Raw genomic sequence first — 22,554 nt, forward strand, 5'->3', positions numbered from 1 at the left:
GAGGTTCGTTTGGGCTCAAAGTGCACCATAAATTTGACCCCACTAGATTCATAAAAACATGCAAAATGAGATGGGAAAAAAGGCCTCTAACGACAATTTTGTCCAAAATGGACAAACTTTATACAAAAATAGGCATTTTTGGGCTCTTTGAATCCAACGGTGAGGTTGGTTTGGACTCAAAATGCACCAAAAAAATGACCCCCTTTAGAACCCAGAAAAAGGGTATTTGAAACCTTCAATCCGAAAACTTCACCAAAAACCTTCAAACAATAACATGAAGTTGCAGAAGAGCTCTAATACCATGTAGAAGTTGCTGTGCAAAATAGATGCAAAACCCAACTTCATAGGAGCCACAACAATCACTTGCAAGCAAATAACCTATTACATGGAAGAATGAAGCAAAGAAGAGAAGAGTGGCTCTCAAGATGAAAATTGTATTCAAATGAGGAACAAAATCAAAAGAAGTGTTACAAAATACAAGGGGATTAATCCTTATAAAAGGAGATCAACCATTCTCAAAAAGGAAACCCTAAAGAAACCCTAAAGAGAGAATGTGACATTCCATAGAAGAAAACAAATATTAAATGTCACATTTATGAAGAGACAAAAGTCAATACTCCAATAGTTAAATCTTAAGAGTAAGCAAAAGATAATAAACCTTTTACTCTAACATGTCTTTTGTGTATGCTATCTCAGATAATCTTTAGTAAATCTCAAATAAGTGTCATTTGTCTTTATCTTATTGCATACGCACTTAACCACATCATCAAGACACTTTGTAGAACACATCCATAACTGTGCAACATCTCATATTCAATCCTCAAACCGCGCGACCTCGATCTTTATCGTATCTTTGTTATTCTTCACAAAATTACCAGTATGTTGACATCAATGATTTCTGTTGTGAATGCAACACACAACCATTGTATCATGTCTCCAACAATGCTAGGATACTCCCCCATAGGAATACCATCAACATTCATGCTTACAACGAAATAGTGTGTTTGGTTACAATTAAAAGCTTTAATCTTTGGTGTAAATCATGTAATGTCCCTTTTTTTGATCCATTCCAATATTCTTGGGAGTTTGCCAACTTTATCAAAAAGGAATTTGAAAGTGGTAGTGAGTTTACGAGATCAAGGTAAGTCCAATGATAATTTTTGGATGTAGTTTCAACTTTCAACATTTTGGGAACTCTCCACACTTCTTGGAGAAGCTTTGTATCTTATAAGCTTAAGTATATTTTGGTATGGTCATAATTTATATTTGGTCCATTTTAAACAAATTTTCACAACTTTGGCTAGATGTGCGAATTTAAAAAAAATAATTAAATGGTTTACATGTTATTTTGTTTAAAATAAAAATTAAAAGACAACTTCTGTTAATTTTTTGAAAGCAATCTAAAGTCACTTTTTGCAGGAGAAATGAAGAGGATGCGGATAATAGTATTTTATTATTTTAAAGATGCTTATAAAAGAGGATTTGGAGGAAAGTAGCCTCAATCTAGTTTTTTTGAAACCCTTGTTTATTTGGGATATTGAATTAATTCATTCTTCATTCAAAGGACAAAAACAATTTTGGTCATCATTTTTGTGGATAAAATTCACGTAGCTGATTAAATGGATTAATTTGGACCTCACTATTGTTTTGAATGTTTGTCATTTTATTCTACAATGATTGGTTATGATTTTGTGGAGTTTAAAGTTAATATTAGGCTAGATAGTATTTCCAGTTATTTTCTTGGTGCCAAAAACAAGGATTTGAGCTTTATTTTAAGATTCATCATAGGCGGAGCAAGGCCTTTCTTTGTAGGGTTTCTCCCAAACTTCAACGCTCTAGAAAGGATTTAAAACCTTAGTGATTTCATTTGAAATAGTTGGGTGCCCTTCTTCTTGAAGATCCTATATCTTTTAATGATGGTGTGACTCTTGTAGGGGAATTGTGGGAGTTTCTTGAAGTGAATGCTTTCATTTGTGGACGATTTTGGTAGGGTTTTGATGCTTTATCCAAGGGACACTTTTATGTGAGGCTTTGTATGATAGGCATAGAGTTCTTGGGTGGTTTGGAGACATAATTCTTTATAGCGGGTCATTATCTATTCTTTTCCTATCAAATTCCCCTTTGATATTGCCATTGACCTCTTTTATCTTTCTTTTACATGATTGGGAGATCACTACCTCTTTTGTGTAGAGTGTAAAATATGCAAAAGACTGTCACAGCAGTAACTAATTTATATAACAATATTGTAAGGAGTTATCTTTGTTTATTGAAGGGTTTCATAATGTTCTTGGTTGAAATTTGTGTTTGAGGCTATTGGATTATTGCCATTGATGTCATAGGAGAATCATATTATGATGTTGCTAAAGTGAATCAAAGGTTAAAGGCCAGTAATTGTACCACTCCAAGGAAATAATTTACCTTAACAAAGGCAACAATGACAGTGAAATAATGAATCGACGCTATTATAGCTGACCTCCTTATGGTAGTGCTCATGAGAGAACTATTAATAAAATGATTTTATTCAACATCGACCAACACTTTTGGGTACCCACAAGGGAGTTTAATCTGAATTGAAAATAATTTATAATTATTTTAAATTGAAGAGTTGCTTCCCTTTGCAAAAGACATGTTTTTTCATGAGTTTCACTCCCTTTTATGAAAATATAAATAAAGTTTGTGATCTGTAAAGAAGTGGGGGTGTTGAATGATAGATATACCATACAAGAATAAGCATATTTGGGAAGAAGAAAGTTATGGCAGATCTACAAGCAGAATTATAGCAGTTTTGTGAGAAGGGCTAGAGCAGAGTTATGGATGATTTTAAGGTAGTTTTTTGTAATGTCCCCATTTTAGCATGTTCTTGTAGCTTGGCAATGTCAATTCATCATCGTGACCCTTGTGAGCTGATGGTGTATTTTGAGGGTCTCAGTTGTGTGACTTGCTATTTATAGTAAGTCAGTTCTGGCAGGGTTTCTATTTTTAGTAGTGCAGTTGAGGCACCTGGTGATTTGGCTTCTTCTGTGATTGACTGGGTTGATTAATGGAGTTTCATATTGTGAGTTATTTATTAAGACTATCTTAATGAATAATTTTATCATTATAATGTAATAATTCAATGGTGTGTTGTTGAAGACTTGTTAGTGAAAAGTGTATCGGAACAGCCAAGTTTCATTTTGTATTATAAAAGAGACTTCATGGAGAACCGACCCATTCCTTGACATTTGCATTTTCTATGATTTTGGAGAGCTCTTGAGGTTTTCAGTGTTAGCTGTTTGAGAGGACTGATTCCTCCATCCATTTTGTACTTTGAGCTATTGAAACATATAGTGAATCGTGCTCTGTTTTCTGAGGATTAATTTTACATTCTGGGATTGGCAAATTGGTGCTGAAGTATACCAATTTGTTAACATTATTGTTACAATTAATACTGATTTGGACACCATTATATCTAGCCTTCAATTCTGTCACAAATTGTCGCTTGAAGGTAATAGAAGTAACTGCATATAGGCATTACCAATCTGCAATTTGTAGTGAGTTAGCATGGTACATTAGGAGGTAAAAGTATCTGCAATTTATAGAACAAAGTGTCAGTGTGAGATGCTAGTATAATCTGCAATCAGTGATGGTGATTGTCAATTCTGGGGAGACGTGTATGAGGGCTGAGGGCTGCGGCTAATTCCTTGAAGTGTGAGGTAGCTGTGTTTGAGTACTAGCAGCATTTTTGGTTGGGAAGGATTAATAGTTATTAGGTGGCGTGGATCCTACATTCTACTGCAGCTGATGCTTCTGCTATATTATTTGCCCCATCATGGATTCTTTTTGCTTCCAAACTCAAAATATTTCCTTCACAATTCCAAGCAACACTTCCTACTCCTGATGGTCCTGGGTTCCCTTTCGAGGCCCCATCAAAATAAATTTTTGTCCTCTCTTTCTCAGGATTACACCATTTGGTAACATCTCTATTACTATATGCCGGATATACCCAGCTAAGCCCTTTAATGGGCCTTTAAGTCTGAAATATTTACTTTTATGCAAGAATTAAATGTTTTAGCCTTGGTGAATTATAGTTATTACCCCAGATGACAGTCTTGGCTTTAGCTTGCTTCCGAGGCCCTTTCAAAATTAGTTTTTATCCACCCTTCTTCATGCTTACACCATTTGATAACATCTCTATTACTATAGGTCAGATATTCCCAACTAAGCTCATTAACAGGCCTTTAAATCTGAAATAATTACTTCAATGCAATAATTAAACATTTTAGCCTGGGCAAATTATACTTATTATCCCAGATGGCAGTCTTGGCTTTAGCTTGATTTGCATATCAATTGCCTCAAACATATTCTGCAATGTTGTTGAATCTTTTTAGTATTGTAGATAACTCACGAATATACATGTATGTGTGCTTTCTAGTGCATTTCAAAACTTTCTTGGTGCACTGCTGAGCTTTAATGCCTATTAGTTTATTTTGATTTTATATCTGAGACACTGAATGCAAGGATCATATCATTGGCAATGGAAATAACATACATGAATGCATTTCAGGAATATAGCCTGGATGGCATTGACTGGACAAGAGTGGAATTTGAAGACAACCAGGAGTGTTTAGATCTTATTGAAAAGGTTAGTATAGATTTATAGCATGGAGAAGTAGTTCAGTTATTTCCTTAAATACCTTTCTGTCTAGATGATGTTTGGATACTAATTGTGCCTTGAAGATATAAATACATTTTACTTCGCATCTGGCAAAAAGAATAGCAACTCAATTACTATAGTTTTCTAAATTTAATTTTTGATTAAAAATTACAAGATTTAATTTTTCTCAGGAATATTTAAAGCTTGCTATTTTTGCTCACTTTTCTGTAGGTGTTGTCCATTAGCAGTTATAAACAATGCACAAGCCTTATCTTTAGTGAAAAAAGCTACAGACCATGTTGTCTGGTATCATTGTCTTTGTTTTAGATGCCAAGCATAAGTGAAAACGATAGAGGTTTTCTGATCTAACTGTGAAGGTAGAGTTTATTTCTTGTCTATTCAATCATAATTTTTATATCTTTCAGTTGTAGAATTCTTTTGAGGTTTTTCTGGAGCAACTAGCTTTTGCAACCATAAGCTGTGTCTTCTGTTATTTAGGAATTGGGAATTATCCAAAAGTTTTAAATGTTTTACGCAAACAGAAAATGTGATGAAAGAGTCGGCTCCAGCTTTATAAATTATAGTTATTTGGATTTCTTATGTAAAGTAATGAAATCTTAGGCATAAAGCTGGATTGTCCTTCTGATGGTTGAAATGTGCATTTAGATTGATCTTTGTAAGGGTTGAAGTGAACAATTAGAGAACAATTTTCTATATCACATGTTTTTCAACATATATCTCAGAAAAGTGAAGTTTATTGAAGTTTGGTCTTTACTATTTCACAAAATGAACAATTACAAAAGAGTTCAGTGGATAGTTCTTACACTTGCATGGTAAAAATTGATGTGTGGTCTTTTCTTTCTTTTTAATGAATCAACCCTAGGGTTTGAACTTTGAATGACCATCCTATGTATACTTTCTATACTGAACACTTACGTTATTGTTCTTCTAATTTTCTAAATGACGGCTCTAGAGAGCCATTGGATACTCCCCTTCACAGATTGGACCCTTGAAATGACATTTCATATAACTTATGCCCTGACATGGTTATTTCTTTTTTATGGCGAGACTAAATTCCTTCTCAACAACATAGGTCTACTTCTCTTTAGCTAGCCCCTAGTCACAAGGATAGGCACATACTAAGATAGAGTCTTCATTACTTGTAGATCCCCCCACCTTGGCCCTTCGAATCTCAAGGCACTTCTCAATGAGCACTATCAATCTTGCATCAACAAATTAATAATTAACAATGACATTAGGCCTTGGCAAAAATATTCAATAAGACTTGAATCCTATCTCTCTAGTACTAATCATCTTATGCAATTTGGGTATCTTGTTCTTCTCTTTCTTGAGACCTTGCTAGGATTTTCTCTTCCTAGAACTTTCTATTTTACACTGATATCTCCCAGTAAGATCCATCCCAAGACCAAGAGTAGCAAGACAGGTTCTGGCTGATACCGGCCGAGCTAGAGACATGAAAACTGATCACAGATACTTCTATCTAGAGGGTGGTGAATTATCGATTCTCAAGCACATGTAAGACCTACTTTTGGTGGTCCTCTATGGACATTAATACAATTTTTTCCCTCTTTCTTTGTACTTGAGGCTTTCCCTTAGCTGGTTGATGTCTTGTCTATGTAACCATGGGGCGTGTTCCTAACAAAAAAAGGGGCTGTCCTGGAGTGGTAACACCCGGTATATTTGCAAAATGCCTAGAAAAGTATCGGGACAACTGTCTCTGGGATGGGCAAGTGTGTCTAGACGTCCTTCAACCACAGCAGGTAAAAGTTCATTTTTGTTTTTATAAAACCACACAAAAAATATCTTACTATTCTGTTTGGTGATGTACACAGTTTTCTACAAAGCCAAATCTTTGTTCTTAATATATTTGAATCCTTTCCTGCCTTATATTATTGTAGATTATTTACTTACTGAGTATGCTTGATTGCTGCTCTCAGCTGTACAGACATCTGCTACTCAAAAAAAATCATTAGACCACTTTCAGATTTTAAGAATGCTTGGATCTTCTTGAAAGCCTTTTTTGGCCCCTTCAATGTATATTTATGCTTAGTGATGTGATCTTGAAATAACCCCTAGGTTTTACTTCTACGAGTCAACTAGATTCGGATTTTGCTTTTTGTTTTACTTGAATGTTCATAACAACAACATCATCCAATCCACACTAGCAGTCAAATGCTCCCAATTTAGATACTCTAGATTTTACATGAAGTTCCAATTGCATAATGTAATAACAGCTGGGAATGAAATGGAGTTTACACTAGCTTACAAAGCAGTCACGGCATCAGGGAATAAACAGCTGCAAGTTTCCTCAAAGTTTATGCAACTATCCGCTCTACGAGTCAACTAGATTCAGATTTTGCTTTTTGTTTTACTTGAACGTTCATAACAACAACATCATCCAATGCACACTAACAGTGAAATGCTCCCAATTTAGATACTCTAGATTTCACATTAAGTTCCAATTGCATAATGTAATAACAGCTGGGAATGAAATGGAGTTTACACTAGCTTACAAAGCAGTGATGGCATCAGGGAATAAACAGCTGCAAGTTTCCTCAAAGTTTATGCAACTATCCCCTCCAGAACAAATCCCAAGTAAAATTTATAGATTTGATCACACTGTTTTAGGCTACCAACTGCCTGAGACATGTAACCCTCAGCATTATTGTCGCAATAACCCAGGTCTTTAGAATGTGCTTAGAAATTGACTATTTCTACCATGTTTAAGTACATGAAATAATAATAACGATGATAATGCTTTCCAGATAATGAAAATAAAATATCTTTATTCGCTCGTGAAATTATTACAGATAAGAAGAGCAAAGATGGTCAGCCAAGGATTGCAGTTGATCCCACCACATTGTACCTTGACAATAAACAATATACTTAAAGGAACTTGCAGTTTCCAAGAAGAACACTACCGTCAACCAACTGATGCTGTAACTACCCAAGAGTGATAAACACTGCTGTACATACAATTAATACATTGCTGGATAACCAATACTATGAAACATAACAGTAGACATTGTACACACACTACAATCAGCAAATACCACCAAACTAATGTGCCAGATGGGATCAGCCCCTCCTTGTAGCCCTAACCTTTGCTGTTCAAGATGGCGGCAGACTTCAGGATCTAGATGTTAGATCTATGATTTGTCTTCTCAAAATTACGTGTTAAATTTTTATGATGTATATGATGATTGCCTTATGAATGCTGCCATATTAATATCTGATTTTTTTAATATTTTACATATTTTTATAATAGCCTCTTCTTACCATCCCTTCAAAATGGCTCCTTCTTGTCCCTGTCCTCAAAACATGTTCCCCTGTCCTCTCTTTTCTCCATCCCCAAAATGTGGGGTAGCATAGGATTTTGTTCTTAACAGCTCATGTTGGTGTTAACCTTCATATTCCCCATGGTGACAATATTTGTTGTGTATTTTCTCTTTAGGAGTTGGAAAATGAGTTATTTTGAATTTTTTACCCTCTATAGATTTTATGGCATTATAACTGTGAACAAAATGCATATTGTTCTCTCTTCACAGCATTTTGCAATCCAATTATTGACAATTCTACTAATGATCAATCAGTAAAACTGATGTAAGGTGTCATTTAAAACATTGTTTTTGTCAAGAGTGCTATTTTATGTCTCATTACATGAATTTCTCAAATACTTAATGCACTGTTGGAAACAATGAAACCTAGGAAGTGTATTGATTCTCTTCCTTTTTTCCAAAATTGTTCTACTTCAAATAACTTATTGATGTTAGAAGAACTAGTTTATTTGTCAGCTGCATAAATGCAATAACTGAGCTCTCCACTAATTCATTTTCTTTCTATTAGTTAGTATAGTAAGGCATAACTAACGGGCTGTTAATGACGTGCTTCCTGCAGAGACCATTAGGTTTACTTTCCTTGTTGGATGAGGAGTGCACATTCCCCAAGGGAACTGATTTAACTTTGGCTAATAAACTTAAGCAGCATTTAAATGGGAACTCTTGCTTCAAAGGAGAAAGAGGCAGTGCATTCTGTGTCTGCCATTATGCTGGGGAGGTATAGACTGGAAAGCTATGTAATTTGGCAATTACAGATATGAAAGTTCACTGTAATGACATATGGATTTGCATCTAATTCATAGCGTGGTTTCTTTGAGCAGGTTGTATATGATACAACTACATTTTTGGAGAAAAATAGAGACTTGCTGCATTCTGATTTGATTCAGCTTATGTCTTCATGCACTGGTCTGCCACAATTATTTGCAGCCAATTTCATCAAAGGACCACAGATTCAAGCAACTCCTAGACGTCGAGCAAATGGCGCTGACTCTCAGAGACAGAGTGTTGCAACCAAATTCAAGGTAGCTAGAAGTGTTTTGATTTGTATACATTCAGCTATAATAGTGTAGGTAATAAACACATTTCTTTGAACTGATCTGGTCCTCTGTGAATAAAAAATAAAAAATACTCTGATAGGGACAACTTTTCAAGCTGATGCAAAGACTGGAAAATACTTCACCTCATTTCATTCGATGTATCAAGCCAAACAAGCTGCAACTTCCCGGCGTCTATGAGCAAGGGCTTGTCTTGCAGCAGTTGCGCTGCTGTGGAGTATTGGAAGTAGTGCGAATATCCCGTTCAGGTTATCCCACTCGAATGTCACACCAGCAATTTGCAAAAAGGTATTTAAAAAAATTTAATAGGTCTGAGAGTCTGCAGCATCTACATTTCCAATCTTCTCTTACTTCCTTTGGTTCATTGTGCAGATATGGGTTTCTCTTGCCACCTAATGTTGCTAGTCAGGAGGTACTAAGTGTCTCTGTGGCAATCCTTCACCAGTTCAATATCTTGCCTGAGATGTACCAAGTTGGTTTCACGAAGTTATTTTTCCGGACAGGACAGGTAAAATTTATCGCTTCCATATTTATTGAATATTCTTCTTCTGCACATTGCAATCACATTGTTTTACTTTTCTTAGCAGAATTGTTTTTTTTTTTTTTGTTTCTTACTACAATCTTCATTTTGTTAGAGGTATATAAAAATAACCTTTTGTATCATTTAGCTTGTTCTTTCTGTCGGACCTTTCTTCTAATAATGAGGACTTCATTATATAACTAACACGGCTAACTTTCTGGAGGTACATTATAAGAACAAAATGCCTAAGAAGCATAGAAATAACAAGTTGAAAGATTGCAATCCTAGTAGTCTAATATCTAAAAACACAAGTACTAAAATGGGATGGAATAATCTGTCAACTCATAATAAGAGGATATTTAGAAATCGAGCAAAAGTGAAATTGGTGCAAAATGGAAATTGGGCAGCTTTTGTTTGAATTTTGGCAGGTCTAATGCAAGGACATGTTTTGTTCTTTCTATTAATAGCTCCACTTACTTGAAGGGAACATAATTTTAGGACCAATGCAGGTGTTTCTTTTATTATCTTATTGAGTGAGTTGGAAATCAACTACTAAACAAAACATTCTATCCAAAGATGAAATGCCATGCACATCAATGGTAAAACATTTTCTTTATTAACATGCATTGTACCATCTGTTTTATAAATGGATAGGCATAGACATAGCAAAAGCAACAAGAAGATAGGAGAAAATACACAACCATACATCTCATTCAAGAATATGCAAGCAAATCACTAATACCTTTGGCTATTATGAGGAAGAAGAAATTGTCGTTTTTCAATGATGATATCATGGTGCTTATTAATGAGCTAGAGAATTTTTCTCAAGCAAGTGAAAAAGAAGAATTGGTTGTGGCCAAGAAGAGTGAAATGACATCCATTGAAGGAAATTGAAACTTAGGACTGAGTGCCCACCTTGCTATGGAAGTTGTGGGTACAAAATGGATATTTAAAACTAAGTGCAAATGTGATGGGCTACAAGGGTGGAGTTCTAGGAAAGAATGAACAAGGAATAGCTTCTCCCCTTGAGGTAAAACTTAGACCAAATGTTAGTTAACAAATTGGTTATCACTTTGCCCAAGCATAAAGACAATTTGCTAACCAACTGTTAGAGAGATTTAGAGATCATTATTTTCTTAATGATCTTCCTTTGAATTTTAGAGGTACAACTCCTAATGATATAGTTTGAGTTTTTGGGGTAAGGTTTTAACTAGAAAGTGATAATAGAAAACTAACATCTATGCATAGCCTTGACATAAATGTAACTATGAATTTGGAAATAAAGGGACATAGAGAAGAATGCCAAAATGATCATCCGCTTAGCACTCATAAAGGAGAAATGAAAGAAAGATTCAATAATTCTTTTCCAAATGTACCAATGGCTCAGATTTCAAAGATTCTGCAATAAACATAGGCGCAGTCTAATAGAATAGGAAAACAACAAAGAATATTTGTGAAAACTCAGACAATCTAATAGCTAAGGCTCAGAGACCGATTCCTGCCTCCTGGCCTTCGTGGTGAAGGTAGATACCATCGGATGTAGACTCCTTAGCAGATGCATCCTATAGTGGCTTCTGCGTGCATCCGACTGGCTGGGAGTGGCTTCCACGCAAATCTGGCTGGCTGGGAGTGGCTTTCGGCCGGCATCTGGGTGCCTCCAACAGCCTCCATCAGCCCAGAGGACAAGGCAAGCTATTTTTTTCTTTTTTCCACTTCAAACTCCTTTAAAGCATATTGGGGAATTGTAAATTTCAACCTAATTTTTGCTTCTAAACAATTTTAGTTGCATATACATAGTATAATTGTGTGTGTGTGTGTGTATTTCTATGCATAGTACAATTTTAGTTGCATATACATAGTATAATTGTGTGTGTGTGTGTGTATTTCTATATCTATATCTATAAAACTCCTTTAAAGCATACTGGGGAATTGTAATTTTCAACCTAATTTTTGCTTCTAAACAATTTTATTTGCGTATACATAGTATAATTGTGTGTGTGTATATCTTTATCTATATCTATATGTATATGTATGTCTTTATATATATCTATACACACACACACACACACACACACGTGCGCACGTGCATCCATACGTATCTGCATACCCCAAAAACAAATTTTGTGCATCCGCGCATCCACTTCTTGCATCTACAACTAAATTGATAACTAAGGCTAAATGTAATACATATAGACACAAAGATTTAACATACATCTCCTTTCTTTATTAAAACAAATGGCTGAAAGACCATTTTATCATTGTACAATGACCATGTTTGAAATAAAACTTATTTTCCTTCTGTTAGAAAGGACAGGGTTGCCGTTTCACCAAAAGATTGACCTACTAATGCCTGATACAACCAATAGTCTTATAGAACCATAGGAGGCGGTTAAGCCATGTCGTGAATCTTGCAAGGGACGTTGGCACACTGCCAACAATCCCCCTCCTAGCGTCATTCGCCATGGCCAACAGGATTCGAACCTATGATCAAGCTTTGATACCAATTGTTAGAAAGGACAAGGTTTCCGTTGCACCAAAAGATTGACCTATTAATGCCCGATACAACCAATAGTTTTATAGAACCACAGGAGGCGGTTAAGCCATATCGCGAATCCTGCGAAGGACGCTGGCCCACTGCTAACACCTTCTTTCCTTTACAAAACTGGAATCAAAATGCCTTGGACTCTGATTTTGAGTCTCCTTTATGCCTTAAAGGACAAGGGGGATTAGAAAATTCTGGTCCCTTTTTCCTCTCTTTGATCACCTATTTAAAGATTTCTCCCTAGAGGCTCTTTGGCTTCTATTACTCCTTTAAAATGTATGTGTAGAACACAAGTTTACTACTGAGGGACTTCTCTCCTTTACAAAGCTGGAATCAAAATGCCTTGGACTCTAATTGAGTCTCACTTATGCCTCAAAGGAAAAGGGGGATTAGAAATGTCTGGTCCCTTCTTCTTCTCTTTGATTACATATTTAAAGGTTTCTCCTTGGAGACTCTTTAGTTTCTAGTACTCCTTTAGTTGGGCGGGGGGGGGGGGGGGGGGGGGGGGTGGGGTAAATTAGTAGTAAATATAACTCAAACTTTTCATCCAACCCACAACTTCATGTAGTTACTTCAGATAGCATTGTAAAACTAAAACATCAAATGAAGAATATAAAAGAAGCACCGTGGCCCAAGAGACAAAACACAAGAATATGACGTGGAAACCCAACAGGGAAAAACCACGGTCAGAAATGCTGCTATGATCTACTGTCCCAATCCAGCCTCACACTTCCGAGAACCAATTACAACTTTAAGGGCTTTGACCCTAAGGAGTCAACAAACCTCTCCCTTCTTAAGAGTATGAACTCTACATACTATAAGCATCAACTTTACAATCTGAGCATCAACTCAACTACCTTATATGCGCACTAACCCAAACAACTTCAAGAGCCTTAAATGAGCACCAACCCACCACAGACATACAAATTGAATTTCACAACTTTGTGATCAGACATATGTACTATGAGAATCTCATACACCAGTTCAAACTTGATAATACTATTTAAATCTGACATAAAATAATGTCTGAATCCCTGTAGAAACTTCACCACACAAATCACTGTGTTATATCTGCAATCCTTTAAGATTGCAAACTTGAATTAGTAGCAATCTTATAATGTTTGAATTCCTGTAGAAAACTAGAACTAGTAGTAAATATAACTCAGACTTTTCATCCATCCAATCCACAACTTCATGTAGTCACCTCAGATTGCATTGTAAACCTAAAACATCAAATGAAGAACACTATAAGCATCAACTTCACAATCTGAGCATCAACTTCACAACCTGAGCATCAACTCAACTACCTTATATGAGCATTAACCCAAACAACTTCAAGAGTCTTAAATGTGCACCAACTCACCACAGACATACAAATTGAATTTTACAACTTTGTGATCATCGTCAGACATAAGTACAATTAGAATCTCATACACCAGTTCAATCTTGATAATACTATTTAAATCTGATATAAAATAATGTCTGAATCCCTGTGGAAACTTGACCACACAAATCACTGTGTTATATCTGCAATCCTTCAAGATTGCAAACTTGAATTAGTAACAATGTTATTATGTTTGAATCCCTGTAGGAAACTTGAATTAGTAGTAAATATAACTCAAACTTTTCATCCATCCAATCCACAACTTCATGTTGTCACTTCAGATTGCATTGTAAACCTTAAACATCAAGTGAAGAATATAAAGAAGCACCATGGCCGAAGAGACAAAACACAAGAATATGACATGGAAACCCAACAGGGAAAAACCACGGTGAGAAATGCTGCTAGGGTCTACTGTCCCAATCCAGCCTCACTTCTGAGAACCAATTACAATGTTATGGGCTCTAACCCTAAGGAGTCAACAAACCTCTCTCTTCTTAAGAGTATCAAGTTTCAACTCTTCACACCATAAGCATCAACTTTACAATCTGAGCATCAACTCAACTACCTCATATGAGCACCAACCCAAACAACTTCAAGAGCTTGAAATGAGCACCAACTCACTAGAGACTTACAAATTGAATTTTACAACTTTGTGATCAGACATAAGTACAATGAGATTCTCATACACTAGTTCAACCTTGATAATACTATTTAAATCTGATATAAAATAATGTCTGAATCCCTGTAGAAAACTTGACCGCACAAATCACCGTGTTGTATCTGCAATCCTTTAAGATTGCAAACTTGAATTAGTAGTAAATATCATAGCTGGAAAACTCAGACACGCAACAACTCGTCAAGCCCCCTAAAAGTTTATTTGGGAAAAAATCAGCCATTTAAAAAAAAAACTCCGGAAAACATGGGAACCTGAAAAACTTGCTAAAATTAAATTCAAATTACTTTTTTTTTTGCAAATTTCAATGAGAAGATGCATCTAATGAGTTAATTAAAGATAACACAAAAGAAACAAGCTAGAGTTTAGATATATATAAATGCATAGTGAGTACAAAACCGCATTCTCATGAGGAATGTTGATGGCAAGAAGCAAAATAGTAAATAGTTCCTGTCAAACTAGAAGTCTAGAAGTTAATACTAAATAGTAAATACATCAATACAATCACATCTTCCTCTTTTCAGCTCTACTAGCCAAAAAGAGAAGGGGTCTAGTCCTTGAAGAGGTGCGCTGCATTGGTATTGGTCGTGAGCCACATGAGTATGAAGTCCGTGGCTGTGCCTCCTCGCTTGGCATCCCTACTGACTGGCTTTGCGTCTTGGAAGTGGATGTATCTCCTCTACAAATCCACTCAAATCCACTTTCAATAGCTTGCAATCACCTAAGAATGCCTTGGAAACCTTCTTCTCTCCCCTTCTCAAGCCTCCAAATGCACAAAACAAAACTGGAGTTGAAAAAAAGAATGTTTTTGCCTATATCGCTGGAACTCACGCGCGGCTGAGTTTTTAGTGAAAAATTGTGAGTTTTTTACTTTACGATTACTTGGCGAGATTTTGGGGCCAGCCAATTTATGGAATCCATGATTTTTTCTGAGAAAAACTCACCCAACAAAGAAACTCGGCAATTTGTATCTAATTGCCGATTAAATTGTGATTTTTCCAACTATGGTAAATATATCTCAAACTTTTCATCCATCCAATCCACAACTTCATGTAGTTACTAAAACATTAAATGAAGAATATAAAGAAGCATCATGATCCAAGAGACAAAACACACGAATATGAGATGGAAACCCAATAAGAAAAAACCACGGCAAGAAATGCTGCTAGAATCCTATAATGTTTGAGTCCCCATAGAAAACTTAGAATTAGTAGTAAATATTGTTGATGTTTGATAGCTTTAGTCGGATAAACCTATATTTAATTATATATGAGATATAATTTATATATGTGTTCATTATATTTGAGATATATGATTAAATTTATTATTATATTAATTATTTGATTAACAAATAGACATGTCCCTTCATGGCTTATGCTCAATATAAATATTAGAGGTTGCTGCATTTGAAAAACACATACCGAAGAGACAGTGCTACTACATCTGCAAGCAATCCTCTAAAATTAACATGGTATCAGAGCCTAATTGCAGATGTAAAATGAGTGCAGATTTAAAATAAGAATTTGCTCCGAAGTACTGAGCCTGCACATGTTAGAATCTATGGAATTGGTTCTGATCATATGAATGCATGGTATTAGTTTGTGATTTGTATCAACATTTTCTCCTCCTAAACCAACTTGATCAGGGATTCATATCAAAATATGGAAACCAATTGCACTTTTGTCATGAATTTTCTACTTAGATTTGTTTCTTTTCAACACACTTAAATTCTGATTTCTTACAAAATCAGTGAAATTTGCTTTCTAAACTTCCCTAAAATTGTCTCCCCATGGTTATAGAATTGCTGCTCCTTAATGAGATGTTGCTGCCTTGTCCTTAATTAATTTTCCTCTTAGAGAGGAGATGGATTTGCTCAATCTTTGCTAGAGAAATGAATTTCCCTCTCCCTTTCTTATATAGTGACCTCCCAAAATGAAAGAGCACGTCTCTTCTTGGGCCAACTTGTCTCTATTTAAGCCTATGAAATCATTTTAAATTAAGCCTTTTATGATCATGAATAGGTCGACCTTGATCAAAGATTGAGTAGGAGATAATTTCCACATCAAGTCAAATTGTGACATTACTATTAGGATTTAACTGTGTGATTTTGAGTCAAACTCATTGACACATGTTTCATGAGTAGTGATTCAACATGAATCCATCTCCCATGAGAATAAATGGAACACTTAGCACTCATTGGGTCTAGGTGATGCTCATAGGGGTGAAGCTCTAGGACTTCCCGGGAGGTTACCCATCACAGTTTAGCGCGCTTAACTACGGAGTTTCCCCCATGGTTAAACCCAAAGCTTGCAACCCCATTTGCAAAACCTTCACCAAGTGTTGTGCCTTATGAACCATTCATTAGAAAGCCCCTTAAGCTCATCAATTGAGTAGGAGATAATTTCCACAAGTCAAATTGTGATATTGCTATCAGGATTCAACTGTATGATTTTGAGTCAAACTCATTGACCCATATTTCATGAGTAGTGATTCAACATGAATCCATCTCTCATGAGAATAAATGGAACACTTAGCACTCATTCGATCTAGGTGATGCTCACAGGGGTGAAGCACTGGGACTTCCTTGGAGGTCACCCACCCCAGTGCTACTCCAGCTTGAGCATGCTTAACTATGGAGTTTCCTCCATGTTTAAACCCAAATCTTGCAATCCCATTTGCAAAACCTTTACCAAGTGTTGTTTCCACGTAATTTCTAATTCTTCAATTCAGTTTCTTTGGCTAGGAGGGTAGGATAATTTATAAAAAATTAACATTTAAGTTTCTTTCTTATACTTCAAATTATATCTTATAAAAACAACGTAAGGATGTTTGAAATAGATTTCAGGTTCATATGAGTTATAGTAAAGATTTTAGATTTTGGGAGTTCCTAAAAAATTCTAGACTTAGCCAAATTTCAAGATTCGACACACCTCCATCAATGTTACCTCCCACAATCTTTCTTGACTTTCCAAGATAAAAATGAAGTTGGAGCAAGTATTTTCAATAGATTCTAACTCATTTCATCACAACTCCCTTGCTTTCAAATCTGCATCCTTGGCTAGCTTAGCCTAGCTGCCACTCACACACGCTAACAAACTTGACTTCCGAACAAGCCAAGGTTGCTCAAACTCATCTCTCAAACTTGGAGATTTGAAAATTGCTAGCAACTAAGACCATCTACGACCACTACAAATTGCTACACTATTGGCAAAGTGAAAATAGGCGATCCCCATTCGCAATGGGGCGATGGTGGGAAAACCTCACAACAATAATGAAACCACCTATGAGTTCATCTATTTGATTAAAACCACTATTACATTGTCTGCATTTCATAATATGAGGTTGAACTTCTATGTGATGCCTCCAACAGATTTATGGTTGCCACTTTCAGGCATTCAAAGGATTGGCTCTTATACCATGTAGTCAATTGGAGTGCAAATGTAATCTATTTGTAGTCAAGCACATTATCAACATAGTTCCCCTCACTTGCATAGTTTGGATCTAGAAAACAAATCATAGAATGGATGTGCTACATTAAAGAATGTAAAATACTTAACTGCTTAATTTAAAAATAATAGCATTTTGGAGTTTGAAGTAGATTTCAGCACATTGTCATAAAAATTATATTTTTAATTTTAAAGCAAGATTGCCTAGACATGGCAGATTGAGATGGGAGGATAATGCCATTAATTTTATTATGTGGCAGAGGTACTTGGAGGTTTTGTTAATTTTAGTGTAGTTTCAGTTGGATTAGACTCATTGAATATATATATATATATATATATATATATATAATAAGAAAATGTTATTGACAACTAATGAGAGTTAAAGAGACATGCCTCCTAATGTCATATACATACGCATTGAGAATGTAATTTGGAAAACACATAAATTACAAATAGTGTTAGTACATTTGTAGCAATCTTTTTTTCAACATGATATCAGAGCAGGTTCCCTACCAACCTGTGAAGTTTGCAAATAACGAAAGTGCAGATTCTATATATTGTTGGGAATGGACTTCCATACAAGGCATTAAAGATTAAGTATTGTGCATAATCATTAATGTACTCAGATAATAACAGGATATAACAATGCGGACATGACAACTCAATTGCCAGTAGCAGCCATACAGAGCTCCAATCTCAGTCACATCCTTGATTGCTTCTGTTGTGATTCCATTCAGTCAGTCAAGATGCATGAAGTCTTTTTGTGAATTTCGCTTAATGTATTAAGAACTAATACATTAAAATGCTTTCTACACTAGCATTAAGGACTAATGGAATATAAGAGCATATTGTATTGGACAAATACTAGCCAAGATAGAGGAATCATTGATCGATCAGAAGTAGTCTTCCATTTGGGTGGGTGACATCTAAGGCTTGTGATTTCTTGCAAAATTGACGCTCATAGATTGGATCTCGCATTCAAATCTTTGTTTGACTTTGGACAAACTATTAGTGGTGTTAGCCATTGCAGCTTGGTCAGTGCAAAACCTAATCCAAGTTCATGGGCTTCAAGATTGTGTCTATGCATTCAATGACATCATCATCCTTTGAACTCTTTGTTGTTCTTGCATTTGTTCTTCATAGACTTGTATTTGTCACAGTACTAGGCATCAAAGGTGCTGGTGTTTCACATCTGGTGATTCATCAATCTATTCACTGGGATAGAGCATTTTTCTTGGTAGTGGTGCAATAATACTGGAGTATTTTGTGTTGTCTGTGCTATTCATTGATTGGCAATGGTGGAGGTAAACTCAATTTTGCTTTTTGGTACTCTAATAGTTCTCTACATTCTGCATATGATCTGTGCATTACACATCAAGGGTTCTTCTCCAGAGTTTATATTGATCATGACATCCATCTATCTACATGGTTGTTGGTGTTAGATCAGGCTGGGTAGAAAATTACCGACTTAATTTTGTGCTACCAGTTTGTGTGTTTCACAGTGTGATTAAAAGATAATTATATGAATTTAGCATCTTCCACTTGGTATTTTCTAGAAACAACTTGGCATTAGTGTGTAAATCTTCTTCAACAATGATCGTTTATGAAGCAGGGAAGTATTTTGGAAGATAGTGTTTGGTTTGGCTGATAGTCAATAAATGTCGATTCAAACAGTTCATTTAAGATCGAACATAAACAAACATAATATATTATTATGGCTGCAATTTGAATTGAAGTTTGAAAAGTCTAACTAAGATAAGCAGTTGAGTTGACACTTGAGTATCGGAAACGCGCCATAATATTGCTAAGACACAAAAGGATGAGAGCTAAGCGATGAACTATTCAAGAACATTGATCATATTCAATGAGAGGATGAAAGTTATAAAATTGGAGATATATTAAATTGGTCGAGTACTAATCATATAGTATGAGATAATGTGAGTTACTATTTGCAATTGATATTCATGTGTGAAGGAGGAAATGATAAAGTAATCGGTGATTTAATATTATTTGGAAACCAAGGGATATGGGAGATAATTAAACACATTGCATTCCTTTCTATAATTTTAGAAGAAGTCATCTAGAGGGCATTATCGTTTGACTACATGAGATAAGTATTCTCTTTTGAGTAGAATTTCAAGTATCGTATTTTTAATAAAGTAATTCTCTCATTCATATTTCTATAGGTACTATAAGAGCTATTTGCCTTGATCTTTTCCTTTCTTGGGATGATCTTGTAGGAAAAAGAAGATTGTTATCAGATTTTGAGGGAGTGAAAATTCATGTGTGACTGCATGATTTTGATGGGCCTACCCCTTTTGTAAATCATGAGGAAGTGACGACTTCCAAATGATTCACTTGTATTTGTAGAAGTTATTAAAAAGTGATGATCTTACAATAACTTGATCTTCTATTGTGATAGACATTTTATGATGTATAAAACATATCATAATAGATTATAACTTGCATGGTGGATTGAGTTCCTTAAACAAAGCACAACCTACTATTGTGATAGACATTTTATGATGTTTGAAACATATTATAATAGATTATATCTTGCATGGTAGATCAAGTTCCTTAAATAGACCATGAATGTTCCTATGGTAAGTATCATTGAGGATACGTGTGCACCATAGTTTTGAGAATTGCCCTAAAATTGCTAGAATTGCCGGTTTGGCGATTCAATTCATGCCTGACAATTTTTTTGGAGCCGGTGAATCGAATCACCGATTTTTTGTCATGAATCGCATGAATTGCTGATTCATGTGATTCATGCAAAAAATCGCATAAATCAGCCTGATGAATCGACGTGGGCAGCCAAAAGTGAAGACATTTTTTTAATTAAAACACATGTTTTTTTAATATATTTTCTACCTTTCCTCTTTGTTTTAACCCTAAAGGGCCTTCTAATTGTTTAGCATGAGTAGAAGAGAGGATCTTGATCTTAGATTCTTACATACATTTATGATTTGATGTCTTATAGATCTTCATCTTATATACATTCTATGATTTGACTCATTATGATCCCATGATTTCTATTAACTTCAGCTACAGCCTACAATTTACATTTTACGTGTAACGTAGTTATGTATGTGCATGGATTTATCATTTATGTTCCATGTTTATGTAAACTTCTATTTAATGATGTTATAGTGTGTTTAAGTTATATTCAATAAAGGGTGTATGAAATAAGTTTTAAATTGTTAAAATCTCTAAATTTCAAGGGTTTTTTAAATTTTCTGATTTGTGGCCGATTTGATTCTGATTCATGGCCGATTTGTGATTCGATTCAGCCTTGCTGATTCTGATCCGATTCTGATTCTCGTTACTTTGGTGTGCACATACCTTATGAACATTTTTGAGTACTTGATGAATGTTATGCAACATGATGTTTAGGAGGCCATTACTTAGATTACTTGGTGACTATCATGTGACTTAAAGTTTAGGAGGCCATTACTCAGAGTACTTGGTGAATATCTTGCAGCTTAATGTTTAGGAGGTCATTACTCTTGATATCACGAGATGATATCTAAATGGTAGATACCTTCTAATCAAAGATATTCTTAAAACTACCTTTACTGATATTACGTTGAGGTAATATCTGTTCCTGTGTTTATCCTCCCTTACTAAGAGGGAGTGTTATTGTTAGTGTAGTTTCAGTCAGATAAAACTCATTGAAGATATATATATATATATATATATCCTCCCTAACTAAGAGGCAGTGTTAATGTTAGTGTAGTCTCAGTTGGATAAAACTCATCGAAGACATTATCATTCTTAATCATAATAAGAAAATGTTATTGATAACTAACGAGAGTTAAACAGACATGTCTCTTAATGTAATATACATATTCATTGAGAATGTAATTTGAAAAATACAGAAATTACAAACAGTGTTAGTACATTTGCAGCAATCTTTTCTTTCAATAGGTTTCCATTATTGTCTCTCTCCATACTATTACCTCATTGAGATTTGATGACAAAAAATTTAATTGCAAAAAAACTTGTAAATGCATGCGAAGAAAATGAAAAATTGTGGGCCTGCTAGTATATTTCTTTTAGCTTTCCAGTGGCACCTCAACACTTAGGAAAGCCCAAAGTATATATCTGCAAAATGTGTATAGAAAGTCTCCCAACTTTGAAAGGATGCTGCTAGGAAACAGGGAGATGCAAAAAGCTTCCTTGGAAGTCTTATTAATGACTGGAGAAGTTAGCATATGGATCTCTGAGATGGGATTCATTTCCTAAATAGGAGAGACCTTCCAGGGACAAGTCTCCCAGTAATTATGGTTGTTAATAGATTTTAAAGGAAAGATTATATGCTACGTTTTCTTTGGCATATTGATTTTGCATGACACTTCAGGATTTTGTGGAAAATGTGGAGCTTCACTTTATTAGGCAAAAGTCACATAGGGTGCTTTAGGTAGGTGGTTCAAGTCTAATCTTTGCCACTAAACTGAACTGACTTGCATGTTGCGATCTGCTATAATCTACTTGAACTGCCACACTTAGATATTGCTCATATAAGATGTACTCAGCATATGTGTATGCTTCTGGCTATCTTACCCATCATATGTGATATGTCTTTACTTTTGAATTGGGTACTTCATTCACTTAATGAATCAATGTGAATTGTTTTAGGCTGCTTTAGGAGCTCTCTAAAAGCTGAATGTATGCACCACAAATATCAGGAGAACTTTCAAAATCACGGCTTTTACCATATGAATCTTCATAGCTAGGATCTATTCTAAATCTTATCTAGAATTCTCAGGATTTTTTTGGGGAATATTTTTCAGATCAAATATTACATATGCATTAGTACCAGAATAATCTATTTTGAATAATTTGTGAAAGCAATATAGAGCAGGATTTTGAAGTTTTATGTAATTACTATCAAATATAATATAATATTTCCATCATTTTGAAGTTTTCTTCCCTCAAG

The 22,554-nt window shown here is 35.2% G+C and overlaps 1 protein-coding gene across 1 annotated transcript in view; it reads left to right on the forward strand.

Annotated features, from left to right (window-relative positions):
- The window catches only part of LOC149545165 (myosin-1-like), a 106,746-nt gene that overhangs the window by 81,646 nt on the left and 2,546 nt on the right, over positions 1 to 22,554 (forward strand). Inside the window, exons 17-21 of the mRNA XM_089790545.1 lie at positions 4,544 to 4,621; positions 8,552 to 8,710; positions 8,814 to 9,014; positions 9,130 to 9,335; positions 9,420 to 9,555. Of these exons, the coding sequence (XP_089646671.1) occupies positions 4,544 to 4,621; positions 8,552 to 8,710; positions 8,814 to 9,014; positions 9,130 to 9,335; positions 9,420 to 9,555 (780 nt within the window). The remainder of the gene's footprint in view (positions 1 to 4,543; positions 4,622 to 8,551; positions 8,711 to 8,813; positions 9,015 to 9,129; positions 9,336 to 9,419; positions 9,556 to 22,554) is intronic.

Source organism: Cupressus sempervirens, chromosome 7 (genome assembly GCF_028749045.1).
Source record: "Cupressus sempervirens isolate cs-2001-9-10 chromosome 7, ASM2874904v1, whole genome shotgun sequence".
NCBI classification, from domain to species: domain Eukaryota; kingdom Viridiplantae; phylum Streptophyta; class Pinopsida; order Cupressales; family Cupressaceae; genus Cupressus; species Cupressus sempervirens.